We start from the raw sequence: 22476 nt of genomic DNA, 5'->3' as shown, positions 1-22476 counted from the left end.
AAGGCAGCGCCAAGTTCCTGCAAATTCTGAGGTTAGTTCCTAAGACCACGAAGCCTTCTCCCAAGTGCATCCCAAATGTGCTCTATTGGATTAAGGTCAGGGGACCTCGATGGCCAGTCAATGACGTTGATTCCAGTGTTTTGAAGGAGATTTCGTGTCAACATCATGGTATGCGGCCGAGCATTATCATGCTGGAACTGTAGACCTGGGCCATGAGTCGCCATGAAAGGAACGAGTTCAGGGGTGGGCACCTGGTCGCGGTAAGCAGCAGCTGTGAGGTTTCCACGGATGACCAGAAGTCGGGAACGGTTGGTCCCATAGAAAGCACCCCACACCATTCAACTTCTGCCCCCGAATCTGTCGACTTCCAGTACACATCATTGGGCATACCGTTCACGACGTCGTCTCCAGACTCTATGCCTGCCGTCCGCGAATCTGAGGGTAAACCTGGATTCATCGCTAAAGACGACTCGAATCCAGTCTCTCTGGGTCCATCGGAGGTGACGTTGGGCCCACAGCAGACGTTGACGCTGATGAAACGGCGTCAATATTGGCCCTCGATATGGACGTCGGGAATGGAGATTGACAGCCTGCAACCGATTTCGAATGGTCTGTGAGGACAGTTGACCTCTAAACATCTCAGCCCTGGTTCGTGTAGCTGGCAGAAATCTGTCACGTAGGTGACGTAGGATGATTTGACAGTCTTTTGCTCGTGACGTCACACGTGGACGACCCGACCTTGGGCGATCAGAATTGGTGGCAGTTTGTTGTAGACGACCTCGCAAGTCATACACAGTACGACGGCTGCATCCCATTGCTCTTGCGACGTCAATAACTGATCTTCCCGCTTGCAACATGCCAACGGCACGTTCACGTTGCACATTTGACAATCGTGACATTTCAAGTACCGTTAGAACTGTTGTTTAAAAGTGTTTTTTCAATTCTTGAGGCCAATGCAAACACTTCGATGCAAAGATCATGTGATCGACTGCACGTGCAAAACCTGATTTGGCACTAACGTCATTGCACGACGAATGGATAGGTTTGAGTGGGTTTTGCTAACGTTTTTCTAGTGAAAAGATAGGGATCCCATTTCGGATACATAGATGTATCATCAGAGAAAAATTATTCATTATGTTTCAAATTACATTTTGTGAAGTTTCTTTTTTCACTCAGTATATATAGAATGTGATAGATATGAAGGTGTAGTAGATGATGATCAGTTTGGGTATGTTGTCTGACGTCGTGGTTGCAGTGGTACTGATAAGGATGAAGTAGGGTCAAATAAACACATATCTGCTCCTAACTTTGTGGGCTTTTTGAGAAGTGATAGTATTGAGCTGGTAGTGATTTCACGTCTTTCCTGTTGCCTTCCCAGAATGCCCACGAGTATGCCGAGCTCCCAGTCCGCCATAATGAAGACCAGATCAACAGGTAGGTGGCTTGCATGGACTCCAGAATTTCATAATGGTTAAAATGAAATAGAAATAACAAAAAAATGTTTTGCTGAGGGACGGGTTCGATGTTGATGATGTTAACTAGAGTGGGTTCGATGTTGATGATGTTAACTAGAGTGGGTTCGATGTTGATGATGTTAACTAGAGTGGGTTCGATGTTGATGATGTTAACTAGAGTGGGTTCGATGTTGATGATGTTAACTAGAGTGGGTTCGATGTTGATGATGTTAACTAGAGTGGGTTCGATGTTGATGATGTTAACTAGAATGGGTTCGATGTTGATGATGTTCACTAGAATGGGTTCGATGTTGATGATGTTAACTAGAATGGGTGTTAACTAGAGTGGGTTCGATGTTGATGATGTTCACTAGAGTGGGTTCGATGTTGATGATATTCACTAGAGTGGGTTCGATGTTGATGATGTTCACTAGAATGGGTTCGATGTTGATGATGTTAACTAGAGTGGGTTCGATGTTGATGATGTTAACTAGAATGGGTTCGATGTTGATGATATTAACTAGAATGGGTTCGATGTTGATGATATTCACTAGAATGGGTTCGATGCTGGTGATGTTCACTAGAATGGGTTCGATGTTGATGATGTATTAGACTAGAATGGATGTTCGATGTTGATGATGTTAACTAGAATGGGTTCGATGTTGATGATGTTAACTAGAATGGGTTCGATGTTGATGATGTTAACTAGAATGGGTTCGATGCTGATGATGTTCACTAGAGTGGGTTCGATGTTGATGATGTTAACTAGAATGGGTTCGATGTTGATGATGTTAACTAGAGTGGGTTCGATGTTGATGATGTTCACTAGAGTGGGTTCGATGTTGATGATGTTCACTAGAATGGGTTCCATGCTGATGATGTTAACTAGAATGGGTTCGATGTTGATGATGTTAACTAGAATGGGTTCGATGTTGATGATGTTAACTAGAATGGGTTCGATGTTGATGATGTTAACTAGAATGGGTTCGATGTTGATGATGTTAACTAGAGTGGGTTCGATGTTGATGATGTTAACTAGAATGGGTTCGATGTTGATGATGTTAACTAGAGTGGGTTCGATGTTGATGATGTTAACTAGAGTGGGTTCGATGTTGATGATGTTAACTAGAGTGGGTTCGATGTTGATGATGTTCACTAGAATGGGTTCGATGTTGATGATGTTAACTAGAATGGGTTCGATGTTGATGATGTTAACTAGAGTGGGTTCGATGTTGATGATGTTAACTAGAATGGGTTCGATGCTGATGATGTTAACTAGAATGGGTTCGATGTTGATGATGTTAACTAGAATGGGTTCGATGTTGATGATATTCACTAGAATGGGTTCGATGTTGATGATGTTAACTAGAGTGGGTTCGATGTTGATGATGTTAACTAGAGTGGGTTCGATGTTGATGATGTTAACTAGAGTGGGTTCGATGCTGATGATGTTAACTAGAGTGGGTTCGATGTTGATGATGTTAACTAGAGTGGGTTCGATGCTGATGATATTCACTAGAATGGGTTCGATGCTGATGATATTCACTAGAATGGGTTCGATGTTGATGATGTTAACTAGAATGGGTTCGATGCTGATGATGTTAACTAGAATGGGTTCGATGCTGATGATATTCACTAGAATGGGTTCGATGTTGATGATATTCACTAGAATGGGTTCGATGTTGATGATATTAACTAGAATGGGTTCGATGCTGATGATATTAACTAGAATGGGTTCGATGTTGATGATATTAACTAGAATGGGTTCGATGCTGATGATATTAACTAGAATGGGTCTCAATGCTGATGATATTAACTAGAATGGGTTCAATGCTGATGATATTCACTAGAATGGGTTCAATGCTGATGATATTAACTAGAATGGGTTCAATGCTGATGATATTCACTAGAATGGGTTCGATGCTGATGATATTAACTAGAATGGGTTCAATGCTGATGATATTCAAGAGTGGGTTCGATGTTAGAATGGGTTCGATGTTGATGATATTAACTAGAATGGGTTCGATGTTGATGATATTCAACTAGAGTGGGTTCGATGCTGATGATATTAACTAGAATGGGTTCAATGCTGATGATATTAACTAGAATGGGTTCAATGCTGATGATATTAACTAGAATGGGTTCGATGCTGATGATATTAACTAGAATGGGTTCAATGCTGATGATATTAACTAGAATGGGTTCAATGCTGATGATATTAACTAGAATGGGTTCGATGCTGATGATATTAACTAGAATGGGTTCAATGCTGATGATATTAACTAGAATGGGTTCGATGTTGATGATATTAACTAGAATGGGTTCGATGTTGATGATGTTAACTAGAATGGGTTCAATGTTGATGATATTCCACTAGAGTGGGTTCGATGTTGATGATATTAACTAGAATGGGTTCAATGCTGATGATATTCACTAGAATGGGTTCGATGTTGATGATGTTAACTAGAATGGGTTCGATGTTGATGATGTTAACTAGAATGGGTTCGATGTTGATGATATTCAACTAGAATGGGTTCGATGCTTGATGATGTTAACTAGAATGGGTTCGATGTTGATGATGTTAACTAGAATGGGTTCGATGCTGATGATATTAACTAGAATGGGTTCGATGTTGATGATGTTAACTAGAATGGGTTCGATGCTGATGATGATATTAACTAGAATGGGTTCGATGCTGATGATGTTAACTAGAATGGGTTTGATGTTGATGATGTTAACTAGAGTGGGTTCGATGCTGATGATGTTAACTAGAATGGGTTCGATGCTGATGATGTTAACTAGAATGGGTTCATGATGTTGATGATATTAACTAGAATGGGTTCGATGCTTGATGATGTTAACTAGAATGGGTTCGATGTTGATGATGTTAACTAGAATGGGTTCGATGCTGATGATATTCACTAGAATGGGTTCTGATGTTGATGATATTAACTAGAGGGTTCGATGTTGATGATATTAACTAGAATGGGTTCGATGCTGATGATATTCACTAGAATGGGTTCGATGTTGATGATATTCACTAGAATGGGTTCGATGCTGATGATGTTCACTAGAATGGGTTCGATGCTGATGTTGATGATATTAACTAGAATGGGTTCGATGCTGATGATATTAACTAGAATGGGTTCGATGCTGATGATGTTAACTAGAATGGGTTCTGATGCTGATGATATTCACTAGAATGGGTTCGATGCTGATGATATTCACTAGAATGGGTTCGATGTTGATGATATTAACTAGAATGGGTCTCGATGCTGATGATATTAACTAGAATGGGTTCGATGTTGATGATATTAACTAGAATGGGTTCGATGCTGATGATATTAACTAGAATGGGTTCGATGCTGATGATATTAACTAGAATGGGTTCGATGCTGATGATATTAACTAGAATGGGTTCGATGATGCCGATGATGGGTTCACTAGAATGGGTCTCGATGCTGATGATATTAACTAGAATGGGTTCGATGCTGATGATATTAACTAGAATGGGTTCCGATGCTGATGATATTAACTAGAATGGGTTCGATGCTGATGATATTCACTAGAATGGGTTCGATGCTGATGATATTAACTAGAATGGGTTCGATGCTGATGATATTAACTAGAATGGGTCTAGATGGGTTGATGATATTAACTAGAATGGGTTCGATGCTGATGATATTAACTAGAATGGGTTCGATGCTGATGATATTAACTAGAATGGGTTCGATGCTGATGATATTAACTAGAATGGGTTCGATGCTGATGATATTAACTAGAATGGGTTCGATGCTGATGATATTAACTAGAATGGGTTCGATGCTGATGATGTTAACTAGAATGGGTTCGATGCTGATGATATTAACTAGAATGGGTTCGATGTTGATGATATTAACTAGAATGGGTTCGATGCTGATGATATTCAACTAGAATGGGTTCGATGTTGATGATATTAACTAGAATGGGTTCGATGCTGATGATATTCACTAGAATGGGTTCGATGTTGATGATATTCACTAGAATGGGTCTCGATGTTGATGATATTAACTAGAATGGGTCTGATGCTGGTGATGTTAACTAGAATGGGTTCGATGCCGATGATGTTAACTAGAATGGGTTCGATGCTGATGATATTCACTAGAATGGGTCCGATGTTGATGATATTCACTAGAATGGGTTCGATGCTGATGATATTAACTAGAATGTGGGTTCGATGCTGATGATATTAACTAGAATGGGTTCGATGCTGATGATATTAACTAGAATGGGTTCGATGCTGATGATATTAACTAGAATGGGTTCGATGCTGATGATATTCACTAGAATGGGTTCGATGTTGATGATATTCACTAGAATGGGTTCGATGCCGATGATATTCAACTAGAATGGGTCTCGATGTTGATGATATTAACTAGAATGGGTTCGATGTTGATGATATTCAACTAGAATGGGTCTCGATGTTGATGATATTAACTAGAATGGGTTCGATGCTGATGATATTAACTAGAATGGGTTCGATGCTGATGATATTAACTAGAATGGGTTCGATGTTGATGATATTCACTAGAATGGGTTCGATGCTGATGATATTAACTAGAATGGGTTCGATGCTGATGATATTAACTAGAATGGGTTCGATGCTGGTTGATGATATTAACTAGAATGGGTTCGATGCTGATGATATTAACTAGAATGGGTTCGATGCTGATGATATTCACTAGAATGGGTTCGATGCTGATGATATTCACTAGAATGGGTTCGATGCTGATGATATTCACTAGAATGGGTTCGATGCTGGTGATATTCACTAGAATGGGTTCGATGCTGATGATATTAACTAGAATGGGTTCGATGCTGATGATATTCACTAGAATGGGTTCGATGCTGATGATATTAACTAGAATGGGTTCGATGCTGATGATATTAACTAGAATGGGTTCGATGCTGATGATATTCACTAGAATGGGTTCGATGCTGATGATATTCACTAGAATGGGTTCGATGCTGATGATATTAACTAGAATGGGTTCGATGCTGATGATATTAACTAGAATGGGTTCGATGCTGGTGATATTCACTAGAATGGGTTCGATGCTGGTGATATTCACTAGAATGGGTTCGATGCTGATGATATTAACTAGAATGGGTTCGATGCTGATGATATTAACTAGAATGGGTTCGATGCTGGTGATATTAACTAGAATGGGTTCGATGCTGATGATATTCACTAGAATGGGTTCGATGCTGATGATATTCACTAGAATGGGTTCGATGCTGATGATATTCACTAGAATGGGTTCGATGCTGATGATATTCACTAGAATGGGTCCGATGCTGGTGATATTCACTAGAATGGGTCCGATGCTGGTGATATTAACTAGAATGGGTTCGATGCTGGTGATATTCACTAGAATGGGTTCGATGCTGGTGATATTCACTAGAATGGGTCGATGCTGATGATATTCACTAGAATGGGTTCGATGCTGATGATATTAACTAGAATGGGTTCGATGCTGATGATATTCACTAGAATGGGTCTCGATGCTGATGATATTAACTAGAATGGGTTCGATGCTGGTGATATTAACTAGAATGGGTTCGATGCTGATGATATTCACTAGAATGGGTTCGATGCTGATGATATTAACTAGAATGGGTTCGATGCTGATGATATTCACTTGGGTTCACTAGAATGGGTTCGATGCTGATGATATTAACTAGAATGGGTTCGATGCTGATGATGTTAACTAGAATGGGTTCGATGCTGATGATGATTAACTAGAATGGGTTCGATGCTGATGATATTCACTAGAATGGGTTCGATGCTGATGATGATTTAACTAGAATGGGTTCGATGTTGATGATGTTAACTAGAATGGGTTCGATGCTGATGATATTCACTAGAATGGGTTCGATGCTGATGATATTCACTAGAATGGGTTCGATGTTGATGATATTAACTAGAATGGGTTCGATGCTTGATGATATTCACTAGAATGGGTTCGATGCTGATGATATTCACTAGAATGGGTTCGATGCTGATGATATTCACTAGAATGGGTTCGATGCTGATGATATTCACTAGAATGGGTTCGATGCTGATGATATTCAACTAGAATGGGTTCGATGCTGATGATATTAACTAGAATGGGTTCGATGCTGATGATATTCACTAGAATGGGTTCGATGGGTTGATGATGATGATCAACTAGAATGGGTTCGATGCTGATGATATTAACTAGAATGGGTTCGATGCTGATGATATTCACTAGAATGGGTTCGATGCTGATGATATTCACTAGAATGGGTTCGATGCTGATGATATTAACTAGAATGGGTTCGATGCTGATGATATTCACTAGAATGGGTTCGATGCTGATGATATTAACTAGAATGGGTTCGATGCTGATGATATTAACTAGAATGGGTTCGATGCTGATGATATTCACTAGAATGGGTTCGATGCTGGTGATATTCACTAGAATGGGTTCGATGCTGATGATATTAACTAGAATGGGTTCGATGCTGATGATATTAACTAGAATGGGTTCGATGCTGATGATATTCACTAGAATGGGTTCGATGCTGATGATATTCACTAGAATGGGTTCGATGCTGATGATATTAACTAGAATGGGTTCGATGCTGGTGATATTAACTAGAATGGGTTCGATGCTGATGATATTAACTAGAATGGGTTCGATGCTGATGATATTCACTAGAATGGGTTCGATGCTGATGATATTCACTAGAATGGGTTCGATGCTGATGATATTCACTAGAATGGGTTCGATGCTGATGATATTAACTAGAATGGGTTCGATGCTGATGATATTCACTAGAATGGGTTCGATGCTGATGATATTAACTAGAATGGGTTCGATGCTGATGATATTCACTAGAATGGGTTCGATGCTGATGATATTCACTAGAATGGGTTCGATGCTGATGATATTCACTAGAATGGGTTCGATGCTGATGATATTCACTAGAATGGGTTCGATGCTGATGATATTCACTAGAATGGGTTCGATGCTGATGATATTAACTAGAATGGGTTCGATGCTGGTGATATTCACTAGAATGGGTTCGATGCTGATGATATTCACTAGAATGGGTTCGATGCTGGTGATATTCACTAGAATGGGTTCGATGCTGGTGATATTCACTAGAATGGGTTCGATGCTGATGATATTCACTAGAATGGGTTCGATGCTGGTGATATTCACTAGAATGGGTTCGATGCTGATGATATTAACTAGAATGGGTTCGATGCTGATGATATTAACTAGAATGGGTTCGATGCTGATGATATTAACTAGAATGGGTTCGATGCTGATGATATTCACTAGAATGGGTTCGATGCTGGTGATATTCACTAGAATGGGTTCGATGCTGGTGATATTCACTAGAATGGGTCCGATGCTGGTGATATTCACTAGAATGGGTTCGATGCTGATGATATTCACTAGAATGGGTTCGATGCTGATGATATTAACTAGAATGGGTTCGATGCTGATGATATTCACTAGAATGGGTTCGATGCTGGTGATATTCACTAGAATGGGTTCGATGCTGATGATATTCACTAGAATGGGTTCGATGCTGATGATATTCACTAGAATGGGTTCGATGCTGATGATATTCACTAGAATGGGTTCGATGCTGATGATATTAACTAGAATGGGTTCGATGCTGATGATATTAACTAGAATGGGTTCGATGCTGATATTTCACTAGAATGGGTTCGATGCTGATGATATTAACTAGAATGGGTTCGATGCTGATGATATTAACTAGAATGGGTTCGATGCTGGTGATATTCACTAGAATGGGTTCGATGCTGATGATATTCACTAGAATGGGTTCGATGCTGATGATATTCACTAGAATGGGTTCGATGCTGGTGATATTCACTAGAATGGGTTCGATGCTGATGATATTCACTAGAATGGGTTCGATGCTGATGATATTCACTAGAATGGGTTCGATGCTGGTGATATTCACTAGAATGGGTTTGATGCTGATGATATTAACTAGAATGGGTTCGATGCTGATGATATTCACTAGAATGGGTTCGATGCTGGTGATATTCACTAGAATGGGTTCGATGCTGATGATATTAACTAGAATGGGTTCGATGCTGATGATATTCACTAGAATGGGTTCGATGCTGGTGATATTCACTAGAATATAAACCCATGATGATGAAACTAAGGTGTCCACGAAATCGGGCACAGATGCCAGGCCACTTGTCCTAGGATTTACAGCTGACTGACTCACTCACTGACTGATGTGTTATGTATCCTGACAGTGACTTGGCCCAGAAGGTTCCCCTGGCAGTGAACCCTCACTCATACGACTCGGCCCACACCAAGACCCACATCCTGCTGCAGGCTCACTTCTCCCAGATGCAGCTGCCGTCAACCGACTACTACACTGACACAAAGTCTGTGCTGGACCAAGCCATTAGGATCCTCCAGGTGGGTCCCCTCATCAATCGTTTCAGATGTTCTCAAACAGTACAAGGGAGACAACTCTGTCACCAGTGTCTCTGTCCTTGTTTGTTAGTCACATACAGTGTTGTGGATGCCTTAGGGCTTCGACTTTCTGAATGTGCACACATTCCTTCAACCTTCATCAATTTAAATTAAATATATCTTATGTCAACTTCAGTGTAGGATCAGTGTTTTGCATGTGTGTCTAAAACGCTTTTTGCAAGGGCGGTTGTGAAACTATACCCAATGAGACATTGTGTACCCAGCTCTAGAGACCTAAGAGATACAGGTAAGATTGGGATGGCACTCTAGGTTGTAAAATTTGGACTTGTTCCTGCCCTAGATGGCAAAATAATTCTTTGTTTGCAATGTTTTTGAAGCTGTCCACCTTACAAGAGTTACAGCTTTCACTTTGTTTCACCTCCCTTCACAGGCCATGTTGGATGTGTCGGCAGACCAGGGCTGGTTGGCAACATCACTGCGGGTGATTCAGTTGATACAGATGGTGGTGCAAGGTCGATGGCTTGAGGACTCCACCCTTCTCACTCTCCCTAACATCATGCCCTACCACGTGTACTGTTTCAGGTACATACAGTCCTGTCATTCCTTGTGTCAGGTACATACAGTCCCATCATTCCATGTGTCAGGTACATACAGTCCCATCATTCCATGTGTCAGGTACATACAGTCCCATCATTCCTTGTGTCAGGTACATACAGTCCCATCATTCCATGTGTCAGGTACATACAGTCCCATCATTCCATGTGTCAGGTACATACAGTCCCATCATTCCTTGTGTCAGGTACATACAGTCCCATCATTCCATGTGTCAGGTACATACAGTCCCATCATTCCATGTGTCTGGCACATACAGTCCCATCATTCCTTGTGTCAGGTACATACAGTCCCATCATTCCATGTGTCTGGTACATACAGTCCCATCATTCCTTGTGTCAGGCACATACAGTCCCATCATTCCATGTGTCAGGTACATACAGTCCCATCATTCCATGTGTCAGGTGCATACAGTCCCATCATTCCATGTGTCAGGTACATACAGTCCCATCATTCCTTGTGTCAGGTACATACAGTCCCACCATTACTTGTGTCAGGTACATACAGTCCCATCATTCCATGTGTCGGGTGCATCCCATCATTCCATGTGTCAGGTACATCAGTACAGTCCATACATCATTCCATGTGTCAGGTACATACATTCCCATCATTCCATGTGTCAGGGACATACAGTCCCATCATTCCATGTGTCAGGTACATACAGTCTCATCATTCCATGTGTCAGGTACATACAGTCTCATCATTCCATATGTCAGGTACATACAGTCCCATCATTCCTTGTGTCAGGCACATACAGTCCCATCATTCCTTCTGTCAGGCACATACAGTCGCATCATTCCTTGTGTCAGGTACATTCAGTCCCATCATTCCATGTGTCAGGTACATACAGTCCCATCATTCCATATGTCAGGTACATACAGTCCCATCATTCCATATGTCAGGTACATACAGTCCCATCATTCCTTGTGTCAGGTACATACAGTCCCATCATTCCATGTGTCAGGTACATACAGTCCCATCATTTCATGTGTCAGGTACATACAGTCCCATCATTCCTTCTGTCAGGTACATACAGTCCCATCATTCCTTGTGTCAGGTACATACAGTCCCATCATTCCTTGTGTCAGGTACATACAGTCCATCATTCCATGTGTCAGGTACATACAGTCCCATCATTCCTTGTGTCAGGTACATACAGTCCCATCATTCCTTGTGTCAGGTACATACAGTCCCATCATTCCTTGTGTCAGGTACATACAGTCCCATCATTCCATGTGTCAGGTACATACAGTCCCATCATTCCTTGTGTCAGGTACATACAGTCCCATCATTCCTTGTACAGGTACATACAGTCCCATCATTTCCTTGTGTCAGGTACATACAGTCCCATCATTCCTTGTGTCAGGTACATACAGTCCCATCATTCCTTGTGTCAGGTACATACAGTCCATCATTCCTTGTGTCCAGGTACATACAGTCCCATCATTCCTTGTGTCAGGTACATACAGTCCCATCATTCCATGTGTCAGGCACATACAGTCCATCATTCCTTGTGTCCAGGTACATACAGTCCATCATTCCATTCCATGTGTCAGGTACATACAGTCCCATCATTCCATGTGTCAGGTACATACAGTCCCATCATTCCATGTGTCAGGCACATCCATCATTCCTTGTGTCAGGTTTGCATACAGTCCCATCATTCCATGTGTCAGGCACATACAGTCCATCATTCCATGTGTCATTCAGTCCCATCATTCAGATGTGTCAGGTACATACGGTCCCATCATTCCATGTGTCAGGTACATACAGTCCCATCATTCCATGTGTCAGGTACATACAGTCCCATCATTCCTTGTGTCAGGTACATACAGTCCCATCATTCCTTGTGTCAGGTGTCAGGTACATACAGTCCCATCATTCCTTGTGTCAGGTACATACAGTCCCATCATTCCTTGTGTCAGGTACATACAGTCCATCATTCCATGTGTCAGGTACATACAGTCCCATCATTCCTTGTGTCAGGCACATACAGTCCCATCATTCCTTGTGTCAGGTACATACAGTCCCATCATTCCATGTGTCAGGTACATACAGTCCCATCATTCCATGTGTCAGGTACATACAGTCCCATCATTCCTTGTGTCAGGTACATACAGTCCCATCATTCCATGTGTCAGGTACATACAGTCCCATCATTCCATGTGTCAGGTACATACAGTCCCATCATTCCTTGTGTCAGGTACATACAGTCCCATCATTCCATGTGTCAGGTACATACAGTCCCATCATTCCTTGTGTCAGGTACATACAGTCCCATCATTCCATGTGTCAGGTACATACAGTCCCATCATTCCTTGTGTCAGGTACATACAGTCCCATCATTCCATGTGTCAGGTACATACAGTCCCATCATTCCATGTGTCAGGTACATACAGTCCCATCATTCCATTGTGTCAGGTACATACAGTCCCATCATTCCTTGTGTCATTCCTTGTGGGTACATACAGTCCCATCATTCCATGTGTCAGGTACATACAGTCCCATCATTCCATGTGTCAGGTACATACAGTCCCATCATTCCATGTGTCAGGTACATACAGTCCCATCATTCCATGTGTCAGGCACATACAGTCCCATCATTCAATGTGTCAGGCACATACAGTCCCATCATTCCATATGTCAGGTACATACAGTCCCATCATTCCTTGTGTCAGGTACATACAGTCCCATCATTCCTTGTGTCAGGTACATACAGTCCCATCATTCCATATGTCAGGTACATACAGTCCCATCATTCCATGTGTCAGGTACATACAGTGCCATTGTTCAATATGTCCGATGAAATGAAGTGACATACAAGGTGTGTTCATGTGTTTAGGCCCCGAGGGGGAGGTGCCAGACAGAAAGGTTTCCCGGAGCTGCGAGGACCAATCGAGACTCTCCCAGAGCTTGTGGCAGTTTGTGATGGGAAGTTTGAGGCCCTGGCTGCCATGTTGAGTGGTGAGATGAACCAAACGGAGATTGATCAGGTGAGCTGACACTGTGTCTGCCATGATGTAGCAGGATGGTGCTGGTGCAAGCAGGATGATGCTGGGCAAGCTAGCTGACACTGTGTCTGCCATGATGTAGCAGGATGGTGCTGGGCAGAGCTAGCTGACACTGTGTCTGCCATGATGCTAGGGATGGGTGCTGGGCAAGTTAGCTGACACTGTGTCTGCCATGATGTAGCAGGATGGTGCTGGATCAGGTGAGCTGACACTGTGTCTGCCATGATGTAGCAGGATGATGCTGGGCAAGCCAGCTTGTGTAAGGGACAAACTGACACATATCATGTATGGTTATACTAACAGAGAGTATTGTCATTTTTGGAGATTTTTTACGTAAAAAGGTCATAATATCATATTTCTACATTTATTATCAGTAAAACAACAACTGCTGATCATTTTAGAATTAAAATGAAAGATGGTCAGAAGATATAATTATAATGTTTGGCTTCAGGTGTACCTGGTATTGAGTCGTCTGCCTCAAATCAGTGTCTCCATCACAGTCAAGGGATTCTGGGAAGGGTCAAAGGGCAAGCAGGAGGAGAGATTGGTCAATCTATCCGTTACAGGTAGGACTTTTTTCATTCATTAAAGACAACTGTTCCTTGTACCTGCTGCAACAAAGCTAACAAGAATGTCTCTGCCAACTGTAATTTGATGATGATGATGATGATGATGATGATGATGATGATGATGATGATGATGATGATGATGATGATGATGATGATGATGATGATGATGATGATGATGATGATGATGTACCTGCTATAGGTGGGCGGCGGCAAGACTCGGACTGGATCAAGGTCCATGCTGACCAGGAATATGTCCTTCAGGTCGAACTGGCCAGAGTCAACAAGACCCGGGTGAGTTGTGTAGTACCAGTAACCCTCATGTACAGTGATGGCATGGACATCCAAGATGTCAAATATGTGCAGTTGTCTTTTGTTACTGTCACACTTTGCAATATTCCAGCTGTATGATGGCAGTCTGTAAATAATCAAGTCTTGACCAGCCCGTCAAGGTCCTCAAGCATCAAGTCTTGAACAGACCGTCAAGGTCCTCAAGCATCAAGTCTTGACCAGACTGTCAAGGTCCTCAAGCATCAAGTCTTGACCAGACCGTCAAGGTCCTCAAGCATCAAGTCTTGACCAGACCGTCAAGGTCCTCAAGCATCGATCCGTGCAACTGGGATATGATGGCATGTTTCAACCAAGACAACAAACCTGCCCAGCCAATCACTCCTAACTGCAAGCAAGGCTCACTGAATAGGAATGATTTTTTATGGACAGACAACTTCTTTATTGCAATAGATAGGACATTTCAGTCTATCTTACCATTACTGATTATCTTACCATTACTGATTATCTTACCTCACACATAAATGTCGCTTTCTGATTGGCTTAGCGCTCTTCTATTATTTTCAATGTACCCCGCTTACAAGCGAGTAACATTTCAATGTACCCGCTGTCAATGGCAACTCATTTGGTACTTCGTGGTAGCAATTCTTTATCTTGAAAAACATTGAATCACATATGATGTACGGAAAATAATCATGTTTTGCGAATGGAAATGGATGGAAGGGAGATAACTCTAAATCTGTTTTTCTTGTCAGCAAAATCTAGCGATGGCTACAATAAGTTTTGTACCGGTGCTTCAAACAATTCAAAATTAACATTAAGGTGTTCGGTAAGATAAATACGTTGTTCACTGGTCCTTCGGGCTTAGGGAACATATTCAAACGTTGAGGGTTCATCGACCCATGCCCCCCTCGTGACCAGTGAACAACTTATAATGTAACAATGAGACAACATAATTGACACAACTGGCTAAGCAGTAAGCTGATGAAGCCAGTGAGTACACAAAGGGTAGGGCCTGGAAGCCAGTGAGTACACAAAGGGTAGGGCCTGGAAGCCAGTGAGTACACAAAGGGTAGGGCCTGGAAGCCAGTGAGTACACAAAGGGTAGGGCCTGGAAGCCAGTGAGTACACTAAGGGTAGGGCCTGGAAGCCAGTGAGTACACAAAGGGTAGGGCCTGGAAGCCAGTGAGTACACAAAGGGTGCCTGGAAGCCAGTGAGTACACAAGGGGTAGGGCCTGGAAGCCAGAGAGTACACACAAAGGGTAGGGCCTGGAAGCCAGTGAGTACACAAAGGGTAGGGCCTGGAAGCCAGAGATGTACACAAAGGGTAGGGCCTGGAAGCCAGAGATGTACACAAAGGGTAGGGCCTGGAAGCCAGTGAGTACACAAAGGGTAGGGCCTGGAAGCCAGAGATGTACACAAGGGTAGGGTAGGGGCCTGGAAGCCAGTGAGTACACAAAGGGTAGGGCCTGGAAGCCAGTGAGTGCACAAGGGGTACACAAAAGGGTGGGGCCTGGAAGCAAGAGATGTACACAAAGGGTAGGGCCTGGAAGCCAGAGATGTACACAAAGGGTAGGGCCTGGAAGCAAGAGATGTACACAAAGGGTAGGGCCTGGAAGCCAGTGAGTACACAAAGGGTAGGGCCTGGAAGCCAGTGAGTACACAAAGGGTAGGGCCTGGAAGCCAGAGATGTACAAATAAAGGAGTAGTTAAAGGAGGAGGAGATGTTCATACAATAGATTGGGCATGGTGGAGATGTTCATACAATAGATTGGGCTTGGTGGAGATGTTCATACAATAGATTGGGCTTGGTGGAGATGTGCACACAATAGATTGGGCTTGGTGGAGATGTTCATACAATAGATTGGGCTTGGTGGAGATGTTCATACAATAGATTGGGCTTGGTGGAGATGTTCATACAATAGATTGGGCTTGGTGGAGATGTTAATACAATAGATTGGGCTTGGTGGAGATGTTCATACAATAGATTGGGCTTGGTGGAGATCTTCATACAATAGATTGGGCTTGGTGGAGATGTTAATACAATAGATTGGGTTTGGTGGAGATGTGCACACAATAGATTGGGCTTGGTGGAGATGTTCATACAATAGATTGGGCTTGGTGGAGATGTTCATGCAATAGATTGGGCTTGGTGGAGATGTGCATACAATAGATTGGGCTTGGTGGAGATCTTCATACAATAGATTGGGCTTGGTGATGTTCATACAATAGATTGGGCTTGGTGGAGATGTTAATACAATAGATTGGGCTTGGTGGAGTTGTTCATACAGTAGATTGGGCTTGGTGGAGATGTTCATACAATAGATTGGCCTTGGTGGAGATGTTCATACAATAGATTGGGCTTGGTTGAGATGTTCATACAATAGATTGGGCTTGGTGGAGATGTTCATACAATACATTGGCCTTGGTGATGTTCATACAATAGATTGGGCTTGGTGGAGATGTTCATACAATAGATTGGGCTTGGTGGAGATGTGCATACAATAGATTGGGCTTGGTGGAGATGTTAATACAATAGATTGGGCTTGGTGGAGATGTTCATACAATAGATTGGGCTTGGTGATGTTCATACAATAGATTGGGCTTGGTGGAGATGTTCATACAATAGATTGGGCTTGGTGGAGATGTGCATACAATAGATTGGGCTTGGTGGAGATGTTCATACAATAGATTGGGCTTGGTGATGTTCATACAATAAATTGGGCTTGGTGGAGATGTTCATACAATAGATTGGGCTTGGTGGAGATCTTCATACAATAGATTGGGCTTGGTGGAGATGTTCATACAATACATTGGGCTTGGTGGAGATGTTCATACAATAGATTGGGCTTGGTGGAGTTGTTCATACAATAGATTGGGCTTGGTGGAGATGTTCATACAATAAATTGGGTTTGGTGGAGATGTTCATACAATAGATTGGGCTTGGTGGAGATGTTCATACAATAAATTGGGTTTGGTGGAGATGTTCATACAATAGATTGGGCTTGGTGGAGATGTTCATACAATAGATTGGGCTTGGTGGAGATGTTCATACAATAGATTGGGTTTGGTGGAGATGTTCATACAATAGATTGGGCTTGGTGGAGATGTGCATCATAAGCGGATGGAATGAAGTATCCTTGGTCACGGTTGATGCTGGTCTTTGGCGTTTGATGTGAATGGCTTCGGTGAGCTTGCATTTAGTAAAGTCCATTTGGTTGTTAGCGAGAATGAGAATATATACATGAAGGATAGGTCAATCCATTAGACATTGTTCCTTTCATCCTACCAGCTTCTAAATGGCACTCAAAGAAGGGTTCCCGAAGACCAATTCTAACCTTGATGTAGTCAGGTCTCCTGCATGTGGTAACAACTGACTGGGCATCAATAGTCAGGCTCTGGGTCTTGTCTGTGTCAGGTTGTCATTGCCTATGCTGCTTATAGTTTCACTTTCACTTTGCTCTAGTCCAAACATATTCACTTACAGAGCCACATCACAGATATATTGCTGCCTGCTTGTGCACAAGATGAAAGTATCAAATGCTTTACAGCAAATAAGATAGTGCAGTAGCCAAATGGTTAAAGCATACGCTTGTCACAGCAAAGACCATGGATCAGTTCCATGGCTCCAGTGTATAACACCTGTCTCACTCACTCATTCATGACAATAATTTGTTCCTTCAGAAGAATGACAGCAAGGCGCACAGTCCACGGTTCCCGAAGCCCAAGGATGAAGGCTGGGTTCTTGTGGTCGGCGAGGTGGAGACCAAGGAACTCATCGCACTCAAGCGGATGGGGTACGTGCGGAGTCGCTCCAAGGCCCAACTTGCTCTGTACACACCGGAGACGGTGGGACGTGTCATCTACACCCTCTACCTGATGAGTGACTCCTACCTTGGGCTTGACCAGCAGTACGACATCTGCCTGGATGTTGTGCCATCCAACATCGAGACACAGGTCAACACTGAGCTCAAGGAGGAACTGGATGGTCTTGAGTTTGATAGCTGAAAATGTCTTTATGATTTGATGACATACATCAAGTATAAAGACTTGAAAGTATGGTGTTTGGAAGTGAGATGTAACATTCCACGTGGCTGACATCCTCTGCCAGGTGTTCGTCCTCGGTGGGAGGATGTTCCACCACAAACATTCACAGTGAAACCATGCCACTTTTCATAATCGATTCACCTTCAGATGAGCTCTTTTCTTCTTCCTTTTTCTAGTTTTATCTATAAATATATTCATTCTGGGTTTTTGTTCATATAAATGACAAAGGGTAACACTATATTTTGTTGATCAGGAAACATGACATCACTCGGGATGCTTCTGTCTGGATTATCCAGGTTTCACTGTGAACAGGTTACCTGTAACATGCTCTCAAAGCTGGTCACATGTCTCACTAAACCAAGAAGAATCTCGTCATGAGGATTGAGGGAACAGCACAAAGCAATATGTCTTTCTTGTGTGTCATGATACACATGATGATACACAGCATATGATACACAACACATATACATGGTACATCTACCTATGTGATACACAACACGTATACATGGTACACCTACCTATGTGATACACCAACATACCTATGTCATCTACCTATGTGATACACGGCATGTGATACACACATACATAATAACACATATACCGTACATCTACCTATGTGATACACAACAACGTACACCTGTGTCATACGCAGTGTGACAACAACGTATACACAGTACACCTTCCTATGTGATACACAACACGTATACACGGTACATCTACCTATGTGATACACAACACGTATACACAGTACACCTACCTATGTCATACACGGCATGTGATACACAACACGTATACTCGGTACACCTTCCTATGTGATACATAGCATGTGATACACAACATGTATACACAGCATGTGATACACAACACGTATACACGGCATATGATACGCGGTATGTGATACACAAGTATACATGGCATGTGATACACAACACGTATACACGGCATGTGATACACGGCATGTGATACACAACAAGTATACATGGCATGTCATACACAACACGTATACACGGTACACCTACCTATGTGATACACGGCATGTGATACACAACACATATACACGGTACATCTACCTATGTGATACACAACACGTATACACGGTACACCTACCTATGTGATACATGGCATGTGATACACAACACGTATACACGGTACACCTACCTATGTCATACACGGCATGTGATACACAACATGTATACACGATACATCTACCTATGTGATACACAACACGTATACATGGTACATCTACCTATGTGATACACAACACGTATACACGGTACACCTACCTATGTCATACACGGCATGTGATACACAACATGTATACACGGTACATCTACCTATGTGATACACAAAACATATACACGGTACACCTACCTATGTGATACACAACACGTATACACGGTACACCTACCTATGTGATACACAACACGTATACATGGTACACCTACCTAGGTGATACACAACACGTATACACGGTACACCTACCTATGTGTAAGATCATATTGTGAAAGAAATGTGTATACTTGTGGATGAGGCAAACTGTCCAATGATGCGATGTACATAAAATGGTTAATAACACATGAATTGATGTAAGTACACTCATGAATGTAAGTCACTGTTCCGTTCCTTCACCTGGGTCTTTCTCTGTTATATCCATAATATCGTTGGAAGCTGGCAGGAACTTGGAGTTTCCAGGTTTGCAAGGAGGACATTGCTAGTCAGGTGAAAACGTGCGAGATCACCTGATTGTTGCTGTGGTATAGCATCCTCAATCTGTTGACTTACCAGGGATCATAACATGGATCATAACATGGATCATAGGATCCAGCATGCCAAAGGGGTGCTGCTCTACACAGCAAACTGCAAAACGTATCTCCAGGATCAGCCATTCTCTGGACTGAGCCACACTTTTTGTTTTGAAGTCTGTGAGGACACTGTATCATCGTGTAGCAAGATACAAGTGCCGACATACTTGTACATCCATGGATATCTAATGCCCTTGTGTCACCTAATGTGGTGACCATCACTGTTCTAGGATATCAGATCCAGAAACTCAGAGATTCAATGATTCAGCTGTTAGAATATATGGTGTCAGTGATTCAACAATTCAGTGTATGAGTGTACAGAATCAGTGATTAAACTATACAGTCTTTAAGTTTTACAAAATCAGTTATTCAACAATTCAGTGTTTAAATGTGCAGAATCAGCAATTCAGTTATTCAGTATTCGAGTGAACAGAATCAGTGTTCAAGTGTACAGAATCAATGATTCAGTGTTTGAGTGTACAAAATCAGTGATTCAGTGTTCAAGTGTACAGAATCAATGATTCAGTGTTTGAGTGTACAAAATCAGTGATTCAATGATTCAGTGTATGAGTGTACAGAATCAATGATTCAGTGTTCGAGTGTACAGAATCAGTGATTCAGTGTTCGCGTGTACAGGTTCAATGATTCAGTGTTTGAGTGTACAAAATCAGTGATTCAATTATTCAGTGTATGAGTGTACAGAATCAGTGATCGCGTGTACAGGTTCAGTGATTCAATGATTCAGTGTTCGAGTGTACAGAATCAGTGATTCAGTGTTCGAGTGTACAGAATCAATGATTCAGTGCTTAAATGTGCTGAATCAACAATTCTATGATTCAGTGGTTGAGTGTACATGATGTGGCTATAGTCAGCATGTGATTGAGAGCTGGCTAAATTGTAAATACAAATGTTTTCTGAATGTACATTTTGTAAAACATGGAATAAAATCTATTTCAAGAGAAAGATACTTTTTAACTTGTTCTGTAGTGGAGGTACACTGAGATGAGGATTGGTTGGTTGGTTGGTTGGTTGTTTAATGCCACACTCAGCAATATTCCAGATATATGGCGGTGGTCTGTAAATAATCGAATCTGGACCAGACAATCCAGTGATCAACAGCATGAGCATTAATCTGCGCAATTGTGAACCGACGACATGTGTCAACCAAGTCAGCGAGCCTGACCACCCGATCCTGTTAGTCACCTCTTACAAGCATGGGTTACTGAAGATCAATAACACGTACCAGGGGACAATGACCTGCAACCAAGCTGGACACCTGGTGTCCTCTGCTATCAACGTCATGCAACCACCGAGATATTTAACTTGGTGTGCCTTCTGCTATCAATTGTACCAACAGCATTTTATTATCCAAACTCTGTGTTTGCCATTAACTAGAAGCTATAAAACTAACAGTTTCCATGGAGACGGCTGAACTCTTGATGTGAATACTCATTAAAGAAAACCACCCTGGAAAAGTTTAGTAGTTTTATTTTTTATTTCATTAACTGCAATGTAGAAAAAAAATATAAAAATATAACATATAATAGCTATAGCTATATCATTAAGATAAATAACAGCTTACAAGCGTGGAATATCACAGTGAATATATTCTAAATCTGGTGATCATATTTAAACAGTATTTTTATTTCCCGAAAGACATGTGATATACATTAAACATGATTAAGTTACAAAAAGGAAAAATGATCAGCAAACAGGCTGCATCAGCCTATGTAAATGCTTCTCCTAAACATAATCTTGCAGAGAATGATTTTATAAGTACATTTGTGGAAATAAGTAATTCAATAATTTCAAACTAAGTAAAGCATATGGTACCACACTTCATGGAAAACGGTTGGTATCATTTAAGAAACTGTAAACCGATTTTATTATTAATTCGTTTTCATACTGGGACAAAGATTCACCGCTGCTTAGAATAGCATGTAAACTTATATTATTTTGAAAGAAGTATTTATTAAATCTAAACCTATCATATAGAGGACACTGAAGGAAATAATGGTAAGCATCTTCTCGAGTGTTCCCACAGGAGCAGGTTCGGCTGTCTGACAAATATCTATCAAACAAGTGAGAATTAAGATCACTGCAGCCCAGGCGCAAACGACAGCGAAGAATTTGACCTCGCCTGGGACCATACGATATATAATTCTTAAATGTTGGGGATAATGTCATGTCA

At 41.8% G+C, this 22476-nt stretch overlaps 1 protein-coding gene and 1 long non-coding RNA gene across 2 annotated transcripts in view; both read left to right on the top strand.

Annotated features, from left to right (window-relative positions):
- Positions 1 to 18723, top strand: part of LOC124279147 (activating signal cointegrator 1 complex subunit 3-like) — a 294552-nt gene extending 275829 nt beyond the window's left edge. Inside the window, 7 exon segments of the mRNA XM_046714949.1 lie at positions 1379 to 1434; positions 9772 to 9940; positions 10389 to 10540; positions 13413 to 13563; positions 14033 to 14147; positions 14350 to 14441; positions 18121 to 18723. Coding sequence (XP_046570905.1) covers positions 1379 to 1434; positions 9772 to 9940; positions 10389 to 10540; positions 13413 to 13563; positions 14033 to 14147; positions 14350 to 14441; positions 18121 to 18444 — 1059 coding nt within the window. The 3' untranslated portion in view covers positions 18445 to 18723.
- A 667-nt stretch (positions 18724 to 19390) lies between these two features.
- LOC124279149 lies at positions 19391 to 21248 on the top strand. Its single transcript, XR_006899303.1, has 3 exons — positions 19391 to 19659; positions 19933 to 20694; positions 20775 to 21248. It is a non-coding gene; the product is annotated as an uncharacterized LOC124279149 (long non-coding RNA).
- Positions 21249 to 22476: the final 1228 nt, after the last annotated feature.

This window comes from Haliotis rubra, unplaced genomic scaffold (genome assembly GCF_003918875.1).
Source record: "Haliotis rubra isolate DU_JTF1 unplaced genomic scaffold, ASM391887v1 Scf247, whole genome shotgun sequence".
NCBI classification, from domain to species: Eukaryota; Metazoa; Mollusca; class Gastropoda; order Lepetellida; family Haliotidae; genus Haliotis; species Haliotis rubra.
Note: the sequence above shows the minus strand (reverse complement) of the source record. Positions and strands in the feature narration are given on the sequence as shown.